Genomic DNA, 12188 nt, shown 5'->3' on the forward strand with positions numbered 1-12188 from the left:
AATCTAGATGTCTACTTCTTCAAGTTAACAGGAGCAGTCTTGCTGAAATTAAGGTACCCTTAAGTACTTAAATATACATTTTAGATCTTTCCTCATGTACATAGAAATTAGGCAGATGTCCTCACAAGTGAAATCTTCATGCAGCACATTGTTTGGCTGAAGTCAGAACATAAATAAACAGATATTATCTGTCTGCACCTCCAACATTACCCCATAGAGGTTGAGGCTTATGTACTGGATAGGTCTCTTCAGATGGAACCAGACTCTTGCTAAAAAAAACTCCTGCTTTTAGGATGCAACCCCTGAGCCAAGTCTTGATGCAATCACTCCCAGATCTTCATAGCAGACTTAAACATGCAACATATATGGTTGCTGGGAATCTGCAAAGGCCTGTTTCCTTTATCTTTATCTTTTTCCTTTACCTGTATCTTATTTCTGCGCTTGTGTTTTGCTTGATTCAGATTTATGTTTGACAAGCAACCCTGAATCACAAGTAAAACACTTTCATGTAGTCTTGCATACCATCTATAATAGCCACAGAACCCAAAAAAGAGACCAATTCAGACACATTTTGAGGTCGGGCTAGAATTTCATAGCCACTATCTTAGAGGGATCAGTTAAGACACGGTCAAGAGACACAATGTGACCAACATAACTGACAGAGGTTCGATAGAAAATGCACTTGTCTAGTGATAATTTGAGTCCTTTACTTTGCAAGTGACCTTTTCAAGAGCCATTCCTCATGTTCTTACAAAGGAGATCAACCATATATATGAAAATTCCAACAGGTTCGTATTCACAACTGTCCTTTCCATGACTCTTTGGTAATTTGAAGGGGCTATAAAAATCCCTTGTGGCAAACAATGAAATTCGTAAAATCCCAGTGGACAGATAAAAGCAATCTTTTCTTTGTCAGCTTTATATAGATAATATCTACTTCTGAGATCCAATAACTAAACCATTTGCTACCACTTAGGCACGCCTAAGTATCTTAAATGCACAGGATCATATATGTGAGTTTGAGTTCTGTATCCATGGACATTCTAATATGTCCGCTCTTTTTCTTCACTACAACTAATGTCGAGGCATTAAACCTCTGCAGCTTAAAAAATTAAACCAGCATCCTTCAGCATCTCCAAATGCTGTCTGACATCCTTGATGTCAGCTGGCATGAGATTGTTCATGAAAGGGATAGTCCTCAGTCAGCCTAATGTTGTGTTGGGTACTTTTTAACAACCACATCAAACTCATACCAGAAGAAAATATTTTTCTTGCCAACATTTTTTATCAGACAGGCTTCTCTTCTAATGAGCTCCGGGTTCATTTCCCATCGTCTGTTTTTAATCCGAGACACAGGTTACTCTCCTCAAATTTTCAGTCATCTTTTACACACTTCTAACTGAAATAGTTTTAGATTGAACACAGAAAAAAATATAAAGCTCCAAAATATAAATATAAAGTATATACTCACAAAATACTCACTCCTGAGTTCAAGTATGTTAAGGGAACCTGGTAGAGATAGATACTGGGTTATCATTCCATTAGTTACTCCAAACCCAAATGAATTTGGTTGGTGACCTTGTTGTTGAACCTGTGACTTCTGCTGAAGGACCAACTTTGTGATCTTGCAGTATTATTAAGTAAAACTGGCTTCATGCCCCAGGTCTAGAGACTTTCTGCATGCAATCTTTTTCACCTACTCATATTTAACTTTAAGCGATTTAAGATTATGGTATTCAACGGAGTGTGTGTTAATCACTGTTTTAACAACCCTAAATATTCTATATTATTTGTTATTAGTTATGAAACTAAAAAATCAGTCATGTGCAGCTATCATGCTATGCATTTATGCACTTATTTACTCACATTAATTTAAGGCAAAAAGTTAAAAAAAGAACAAAAAACCCCAACCACCAAGAACCTGGAAGAAATGTAAGACAAAGGTAGAATTATTGTCATTTTTATATAATGAGTATTATATGCAGAGAACATAAAACAAGTGGAAAATTTAAGCCACATCAAAACCAAAACTATGCCAGCAGCACACTGTGTCTTTGTAGTCCACTGGATTACAGAATCAAGAGGATGGAACTGAGAAAATGGTGAGAGGCAGGACAAACTGTTCATTTAAAAATATTAAAATGACTGAGAATAAATAAAGCAAATGACGGTTTAGTCAACTATATAAGTGCACAGATTTATATAAAGTATGTACTTTTGTATGTGTGTGAGGGGGAAAAAAAGCAGGTTTTATCTCAAACAGATGCTTTGGTGATTAAAGTGATTTGTACTGACACTAACCAGAAATATAATTACCGAACATTTCCCCCACATTACATTATAAGAATTGTATACATTAAACGCCCTTTAAATGAAAGTGAGATTCATACAGGATATATAGATTGAGAACAAAAGCAATAGATGAGCATTAGCCAAGTGTATTTACAATAATTATCCTCTAATGTCTAATAAGTGTTATTTACATTAAGTAACAAGTATGAAATTTTTTTAAACCAGCTCTCGCTTGCTTGAAACGTGAAAGGCATAAAATGCACATTTATAACTGTGCATTGTAAAAGAGTACAATTCCTCTTTTCAAAAGTGCAATTTTTTGGTAGAGTAAAAAAATATATATTCATATTTTGTATACAAGTAAAAATGTTACTGTCAAATATATTTCATCAACAAGCCCTAGAACCAGTGACTAAAATGGACACTTTTAGCATTTGCTATTGCTGATAATGCACCAGAAAATACAGGTTTTGGTTCTTCTGACTGCTGAAACACTGTTGAGAAAGTACTTTTCAAAGGCTACAAAATACTGTTCATTTTAACAGATGCAAGTGTTGTACAGAATAAAATACTTGCAAAAGATATTGGAATTAGGAGTAATTATGGATTGACAAAAACATTTGTCAAGACAATAGTACAAGGGATTTAAATGTACCAAAAGAATATTAAAAAATATATTTAAAAAAAATGCACTCATATGTTTATATGAAGCCCACCCATGACATACATAGTACAGTTGTTCATGCTAATTACTTGGATACAACAAAGTGAAACATAAAAATGCATCAGAAGCATTAGTATATGTAGTGATGTGTCTCTTCTGTATGATTTGGCTTTGTAATGCCTTCTTGTTTCATAGATCAGGTCATCTACTGTAGCTACTGTAATCTCACTACCAGAAAAATCTCCTTTTTTCCCCTGGCATTGAGATATTTGTAATATTTTCAAGTATCTTTGTTAAATAGCTTATAACATTATAAATTCATTGGATTAGCTTAAGAAGCTAACGAAATGAAATGAAAGGGTATTAGTCCCATTTGATGCTGCCTTCTTGGAGTGTCCTCTGCACTGATCTGAGACCATGTGGACTAATGTCTTAGATCAGGACTTGTGTAAGGGGAGTGGGACCAGCTCTGTGAATGATGTTCATATACCTCTCATATGGTCTCCACAGCTGTCTATAAATGTATAACGAATATACATGTATATTTTGCTCCCTTAAATCTTTTTTCACATGCTCATTTTGTTCATAAAATGAGGCCAAAAAATATATATTTTGAGTCCTGCAATGCTGTTTTCCAAACTGTCATCTACAATATCCTTCCAGATGTCTTGCTACGATTGCTGCTGGCTAAGTTCACTAAGCTGCTGCTGAAGTTGGATCACCACTTGTTCCAGACTTTGTCGAGCTTCATGCTCCTGCAGCAGCTCCTCTCGTAGCTGCTCACGATCAGTCTCAGCTTGCTGCAGCTTCACCTGGAGAGCCTCAACCTGGAATATCAAAAGTAATTTAGAGATTAAGTTCAAATAAAACATAGATACAGAGAACAACAATGAAATGTTTCAGTTGTAATATAACAAAATTTATTTGATCTGTTCTAAACAAAGCCAAATCTAGGTCTAAACATCTTTTAAAAAATAGGTCTAACATTATGAGTAACATGTTCAATCTTGCCTGGGTAGAGTACTTAGCCCTCAGCTGGCTTGGCTCATAACACTTGTCACACTTGTGCACCTGCCGCTCATGCTCCAGCTCCCTTTTCAGTCTTCTACAGGACTCACTGGCATCATGCACCTTCCTCTCACATTCTGATTGCAACCGCTCAAGCTCCTTTCGCAGGTTACGCTTGGCTTCAATAGCCTCCCGCAACCGGCCCTTCTTACTCACTCGTAAAAACTCCAGCTCCTAGAGCAGTGCAAATTGAGGGGAAATTAGTATGCAAACTTTGTTTTTGTTATTTAATATACCTCAAATCCATACATTTACTTCAACCTTACACATAACTGAGCTCATTTATCAATCTTTTAGTAAAAAATGTTTGCATAAAAAGTGCACAGACAACTGGAAGTATGAATTAAAAGGGTAAAAGCTAAAAGAGCAGTGGAAATTATTCTGACTCACTTCAATGGCAAAAAAAATATCTAATATTAATGATAATAATTGAGTGCTAACTCTTCTGTTAGCTTAAGATTGTGCACGTACAGTAAAATAAAACCATCCCATCCTGCAACATTTGGATGGTGATGACAGATTTGGTCATAATTGAATTATTAGTTTTATTTATAATACAATAAATGTAATGAAATGAGAATATTTAAACCAAGTATATTCCATACATAAAAGTGCAGAAATCCATTCAAATTAAAATTCAAATTGGGGTCAATTCGTCTTAAAAACTTTGAGAATGAGTAGAATAGAAACATTTTTCTTAATTTCTGAAATTTTCATGAATGCCAAATTTCTTGTGTAAAATCCTTAACATATGATTTATGTTTGAATCCACTGGTATCCATCTTGATAAATTAGGCCCTATATCTTCTGATTATCTTACCACAAACTTCTTATTGGTTAAATTTGACAACAACGGCTTTGCGAGTATTAATGTTGTTCATTTGTGGTGTTCAAATAATTTTTCCCCGTCAAGATCAAATGCCATAGATGTAAATGTAAATGTTTATCCATCAAATCCTCTGCCACACTCACAGAGTAAAGCACAGTTGGCTGTACCTGCTGAAGGCTGTGCTTGGCCTGCAAAGCCGCTGTAAGCTTTTCCTCCTGAACAACTTGCATATGCACAATATCCTGCAGGAACCTCTCTCGGGCCTCTCTGGAGCTCAGATTTTTATATAGCATCTGCTGCAAGAACTCAAGTTCTGAGCTAGGGGCAGCTGTAGATCTGTGCCCACCCTCATACTGCTCCACAACAACTCCATTAGTTAGAGATTGGGCACAAGGCACTGAAACAACACAAACACATACATGTAATTTATTTAGCAGCTTATTATAAGAAATGTGTAACTACAGGGTGTCCCACAAGTACATACATAGTGAAAATTAGTAAAGAAATTGACTTGTGTTTCAATATGTCTTATAAAATTTTCATACTTAGTTTATATTTATATAAACTACACATTTTTTCTCAGATAAGAAAGCCTTTAAGAATGCTTTTAGCAAAAGAAGGCCAATGTGTACCACAAAAAGTTACATCAGCAAGACCATTTAGAGAAATGCATTCAGTGCAATTACATGCATAACACCAAATGTTCAACATGAGTTCATCTGCATGGGAGAGACACTGAAATGTAATATAAAGGATATTTTGTAAATAAATCTAAATAAAAAGCTAGGATTATTGTTTTATTTTGCAATAATAAATGTATGTATTCATATTAACATGACATTAATGCTTGGTGCTTATATTTAACCAGCAATTCAAAATATCATTAAGAGTATTTTTACATTTTTAAGAGAATTAAGAGTAAATTTAACACTTGTACTGTTACGTTATTATATTATTAATGTAAATATCAGGAAATCTATAATATGTATCGTTATTCTAGTTAATTTAATGTCAATGTAGTGTTCAATCTTGCATATGAAAAGAAAACTTAGAGAAAATATGTTTTCAGGCAAACTACTAAAAGTTTACACATGAAAACATGTCAACATTCTAAACATTATATGTAAATTAAACCATTTAAATAAAAACATTCACTTTTAACTGTACTCAAGTATTAAAAAGTATAAACTTTTTTTTTTGTTTTCACTTGAATATCCATTTAGTTGGATACTTCCAATGAGGGCATGGGAGTTTATTTTTGACACTATCTATATTTTATCTTGAGTACAATTTCTCAGTAATCTTTTCACCTCTTGCATATAACAATTTCATGCTAATGTACATTTGTATACACCAGACAGGGAGCAAATACTGCACATCCACTCATGCGCGTAAATCCCGAAGGGGACGGAAGGGACATGTCCCCCATCCGAGGACTGCCCCCCCCCAAAAAAAATTATTTAAAAAATATCACACTCTCTATTGTGAAAAATATATGTATGTATACCTAAATAATTGTGTAAGTAGAAAAAAAAAAACGCAAAAAATGCTATAAGCAAAGAATCTGCTATATTAGCGATTAAAATATTTAATTTTTATTTTAATATTTTAATTTATTTTAAATAAAATTTTAAATCTTTTTTAATTCCTTGTTTTTATTGTTGTGATTTTTGTTATGATAGTTTTACTTTCTTTATGTAAAGCACTTTGAATTACCATTGACTGTATTATTTGTGTCCCCCTTCAAAAATTGCTCATGAGAAATTTTATATTTATTGTCCCCCCCTACTGTTAAATGAAATTTACGGCCATGCATCCACTGTTTATACATTTCTAAATTATGTGCCAGAAAGAAATATAAACAAAGATCAAGAGAATGTTCTATATGCATCTAGTCTGCAACTCACCCTCATCACAGTTGTCCACCTCAATCTCTGTACCCGAGTTGGAGTCATACTGCGTGGGATGAATGAGGCAGGCTGCAGGCTGTGTCTGGTCCTTGCCAGATGGCCAGCACTTAGTTTTCTTGGACATGTGGCTATAGCCAGGCTGGGTACCTCCAGCACCGGACTCCTCTGGCTGCTTTTTCTTCTGCAAGGTGTTTGGGGGTGATGCCATGCTCTCTGGGTTTTTGGGTAGTGGTCTGAGAGTAAATAAATTTAAAACATGAACATCTGAACATAAAATACAACAAAATTGCAGACCAGGCCAGATAAATAAATCACAGTTATAAACAAGATAACATATTAGATAAGAAGATACATACTGCTCATGTTTGTGACTAGGAGTTGCTCTCTCGGTGGATGGAACCCTCGCAGACCAGGGCCGAAAGGCTGATGGCCTCTGCTTGATCTGAAGCCGCTTGAGATCCTGAGCAGAGAGAAAAGTCCAGTAACCTTGTAACCCATGTAACCATAGGCTAATGTCCAGTGCAAACATTTCAAACACCTCCCCAATTTTTGTCTAGGTATTTTCAAAAGGGAAACTGGTAGTGATATACTGAGGCAGAAATAGTTTTGCATAGATACCTTATTTGCAGATGTTGCCAAACACTGAAACCATTCCATTTGCTTTTCTTTGTCCTCAGATTGGGAAACCTCCTGTTTGGACCTCTTGGTTGGAATGGGACTATATTCCTGTAAAAGATGATAAATAATTTATTCAATCTATTATACAGGTAGTTACAGACACTACAGTAATATAATACTGTATGATTAAACTTTAGCACAAACAGGTTTGTAATGGCTACTCTGCATTCGTTAGTATAAGCTGCTTCTAAATGTAGTGAGAAGTGGTTTCTTTTAGACAACTTCTCAACCCCATTTTTTAGTCGAAGAGAAATTAAGTGTGAGCAGCGCAAAATTTCATCACTAGGAGTGGAATTGGTAGATGCAAAAATATAGTAAAGTTAACAAGGAGGCAAGCAAGGGGACATCAAATGATAATTGTTCACCTAAGGTTCAGCTATTTGAACTCCCTAGTTAAATACCGCATGCATTCACAGCAGAATATGGAACAAACTGCATCTACATACTAAGCGATTAAGCCACATCTTTTTCTTGATCAATGTTTGCAGTAACAACATTTACCATTGTTTTTATTTTGCTACATTGTACACTTAAGAAATATAATAAGAACTTTCTTTGACACGATAGTTGCCCTTTTCTTACACATAAGCTAACAGTCATGATTGACTCTAGTACATTGGGGTTATGCTCCCTTCCCAGCTACAGGTAACATCCTTGTTTCACAGGACCTTTATTGTCATAAATATTTAAACCAACAAGTTTATTAATAGGAATGAAAGGAAAAAGGCAGATCATAGAAAATAAACTCATAGTAAGTTAGAAAGCAAGAAATGTATTTTTAAAGTTGTGCTTTAAGTTGTTTTTAAGTTGTGCTAAGTGCCGTTTATCACATAAAAGCATAGTAAAAAACATAAAAAAAATATGTATAGTAGTCAATAAAAGAATATATGTCAATATCAAAAATGAATTCAAATGTTAATTTCATTAAAAAAAAAAGAAAAAAAAAAAAGTAAAAAAATGTCCAGTTGAAGGCTGTTCCTAAGCAAGATAATAGAACAGTCAACAACATATTGGCACAGCAGCTCAGTGGCAGCTAATTAAAAGCTTTTAAAAAAATCCAATAAAACTTTAAATCTGGGTCCTGTATTGGATGGGAAGATACGTGTTCCCTTGGTATGAATGTAATCTCACTACTAATTTTTTATTTGCTTTAACACTTTATACAGATAAAGTGATTTGCAGTAATCAAATCAAGTGGTGAAAAATAAGCATTTGTTGCTTTTTATAGGTCTTGAAAACAGAAATTGCTTGACTTTAGTACAAACCTGATCATTAAGTTACGAAAATGCAGAGGAATCCATATTCCTTACCTTGGTCTAGGTAGGTCATGGTAATCTATGCTATATTAAAAGTAGGCCTAAAGCTTGTGAGAACAGGTATAAACTACAGTCTGTGAGGAAGGGAGAAGTCTGTACAGGTATTCATTCATTCAGAAAGGTTTCATTGTCACTGACAGGTTTTAAAACACACAAAAGCTAACAGTGAAATCCATCATGCCCTCAGGTTCCCATATGGCGGCAATGAATGTGTTTACTCTTAAGGCATGTCTAGACCTGCAATTCTCTGCTTCACTCTCAAGAATTCAAACAGCCTCATAACTTTTACTGCAGAGCCAATATTAAAGTAGGCTAATTTGACAATTTTACCTATTCTAATTAATAAATGTTCATAATATATGAACAGAATATGGTATGTGGTTTTGAGATTCAATCCAATCTAATTATTCTTGCCTTGATAGACCCTTCATAGAATAAAGCCATTATTATGGATAGATAGATGGATGATGAATGTTTGGATAGAGTGAGAACCAGAGGCTTTAGACATGTTCGACACAAGGGGGTGGTATTGCCTAGGTTTCTGTATAACAGTGAACCAAATCCCAATTCTAATCTGGCTCTTTCTTCCTTTAATCCAATATGCTATTTCTGTTATAAAGAGGTAGGGGTGCAGGTACATTTTATAGAGTCTGGATAACGCAGATAGTCTTGAAGGTCACATGGTGCACATTTGTTTTTGGAACAACTAAGGATGGTTAATTTTCAAGAGTTCTAGCACTGTGTAGTTGTTTAAAAAGGCCTCTTTATCTGTTTTTATAATGCATTTCTATCTTTATAATTAAACCGGTTTAAAATATCCTAAAACATGTCAGATAAAGAAATACCCTAGTTAAACGTAGTATGTACTCTTTTATATGAGCCATATCACACACACACACATTATATACACACACATAGTGCCATGGAAAATGAACACAAATTGAGAATGACTACTGATAACATGCTACATTGCTTCTTGAACTTCTGCTTCCTATATGAAAAAAAGGTAAACCACCCATTCACTAAACTGCACTTGGTTTTCGAAACAAAGGCAATCTGTCTGTTCATGTTCTTTCCCTGAGTTTTGAAGTTCCAGAAAGAGTGCAGAGCTCCAGACATAATAGTCTGTGCCTCTACACCATTTTTATACATGACCTGTAGCTGTTTGAAGATCTGTGATCAAGGCAGCCATGACATGGCTCTTACTCATAGCCACATCAAAAGGCCCAATGCATGACCCACCCACAGCTGCATAGCTGAGGTGGTAACAAGCAGCTGGGCAAAACCACACATGAACTGATATGCCAGCACACTGGCAATAAGTATACAAAATCACCAAATAAAAATGTGCTTGAACTCCTTATGAACAAAAGACCTGTCCCATTTATCATGTGGGATCTTCATAATAACTTCAAATTGTAATTGTTGATTATTGATTAAATCAAATTATCTACATTTAAAATATTCTCAAGTGGCTATTCAACCTTATGCTCTTTTAGTGACCTGTTGGGTCACACTGCTTTGAATCGACTTGCACTGGGAAAGACAGAAGAATGATAAAATATGTAAGTATATACACACACATACAACTTAAAACGTGAAGAAGAATTACAGTTTCCTTTGGAAAATACGGGAACAGTAGGAAGCTTTTTAAGCTTTCATTTCCTGATATTTACATCTAGACACGTTAAACAACTTTTACTCAGCACCTTGGAATGTCATGAGTGTTCTTTGGAATGTCTAATCTTGGTTTGAGCACTATGCTTCACCTGAGAAGACTGCACTTGATGTTAAGACCAGAGAGATTAGGAGGAAAAACAAGCTCAAAACACACTGCCAGCACATCAAAAGTCTTCAATGGGGGAAAAAGTGGAAGCTTTTACAATGGCAATACACTCTCACTCACTCATCTTCTACCACTTATCCGAACTACCTCGGGTCACGGGGAGCCTGTGCCTATCTCAGGCGTCATCGGGCATCAAGGCAGGATACACCCTGGACGGAGTGCCAACCCATCGCAGGGCACACACACTCTCATTCACTCACGCAATCACACACTACAAACAATTTTCCAGAGATGCCAATCAACCTAATATGCATGTCTTTGGACCGGGGGAGGAAACTGGAGTACCCGGAGGAAACCCCCGAGGCACGGGGAGAACATCCAAACTCCACACACACAAGGCGGAGGTGGGAATCGAACCCCCAACCCTGGAGGTGTGAGGTGAACGTGCTAACCACTAAGCCACCGTGCACAATGGCAATATCAATCACTAAATTCTTAACCGAAATGAGCATGAATTTCACCTCCTGAAGAGCAAGGTGATGGGGAAAAAAACCCAAAATAACAAAGAAACTGAAAGCCTGAAAAGCCTGACAAACCTGAAAAAGCATCACTAAAGAAAACTGCAAATGTGATGTAAGCGGGTTGATTGCTAGATGCAGTAATTGCAAGCAAGGGTTATTTCGACTAAATGATGTGTCATTTATTTATTAAGTTTCTGTCACAATAAATTGGTTTCGCATAAAATTGTGTTCCAATTTGTGTAATATTGTATTAAGTTAAGATGACAGCATTTTACTTACCATAGAAAAAGCCTCAAAATAAGAGGGTGTTAAAGTTTTGATTAACATAGGTGAAAGATGAAGACACACAAATGCAAACATTTCCAAAAAGAAAACACAGTACAACATTTAGGTTAATGCTGGTGTGGTCTATGAAATTTAATTAAAAAAATATATATATGTGACTGCAAAGTTACATATGCCACTTGACTTATAGCATCATTGATGTCTGATGCGTTAAATCTATTTTAAAACTACCTACATGATATAAGGCAAAATGAAAGTCAAATGATGTGAATACACCCAGTAATAATTATCACTGATGGAGCTTGCTTTTTTCATAAACATGTAGACTATAGAAGAGTCACAGACGTTATTTGGATATTTGAAGCACAAAAGGGGGGCTGAATACCAAGAGATGGAAGGACATGGAGAGGCTGTAAGGCTGTAACGCCCACTGTGAGAAGGTAAGGTGAAGTTAGGGTCAGTGTTTAAGGTCCCAGATGATGTCAGTGCAAAGAGTCTGACCTAGTATGTGAGGTAATTGGCCAAAGCTGGGTGATAAACCTGTCTTTAATTTACAGCCTCCATTTGGCTAAGCCTGACATACTCCCTCCCCCTGCCTGCATCTAAACACTGGAACCCATTTAGATCTGGTATTAACATCTATTTAAGAGTTCAATTCATCAAACCACTTGTAAGGTGTTGAGTGAGGTGAACTCTGACTGTTTCTAAGAGAAAAACAATAACAAAGTTACATAGTAAAAATGTAAAGCTGTCATTAAAATTAAATGACTAAATTGTACTTTATGACCTGAGACCAAACAAGAAATATACAGAAATTAACAATATATTTCTGGATTTTT

General features: G+C 35.5%; 1 protein-coding gene across 1 annotated transcript in view; it reads right to left on the minus strand.

Moving 5' to 3' along the window:
* Positions 1-1944: 1944 nt before the first annotated feature.
* The window catches only part of skib (v-ski avian sarcoma viral oncogene homolog b), a 28201-nt gene continuing 17957 nt past the window's right edge, over positions 1945-12188 (minus strand). Inside the window, exons 2-7 of the mRNA XM_060858149.1 lie at positions 7382-7489; positions 7120-7223; positions 6761-6996; positions 5021-5250; positions 3968-4198; positions 1945-3783 (exon numbers count right to left, since the gene is read on the minus strand). Of these exons, the coding sequence (XP_060714132.1) occupies positions 3628-3783; positions 3968-4198; positions 5021-5250; positions 6761-6996; positions 7120-7223; positions 7382-7489 (1065 nt within the window). The 3' untranslated portion in view covers positions 1945-3627. The remainder of the gene's footprint in view (positions 3784-3967; positions 4199-5020; positions 5251-6760; positions 6997-7119; positions 7224-7381; positions 7490-12188) is intronic.

The sequence above is a fragment of the Tachysurus vachellii genome, chromosome 22 (genome assembly GCF_030014155.1).
Source record: "Tachysurus vachellii isolate PV-2020 chromosome 22, HZAU_Pvac_v1, whole genome shotgun sequence".
Lineage (NCBI taxonomy): Eukaryota > Metazoa > Chordata > Actinopteri > Siluriformes > Bagridae > Tachysurus > Tachysurus vachellii.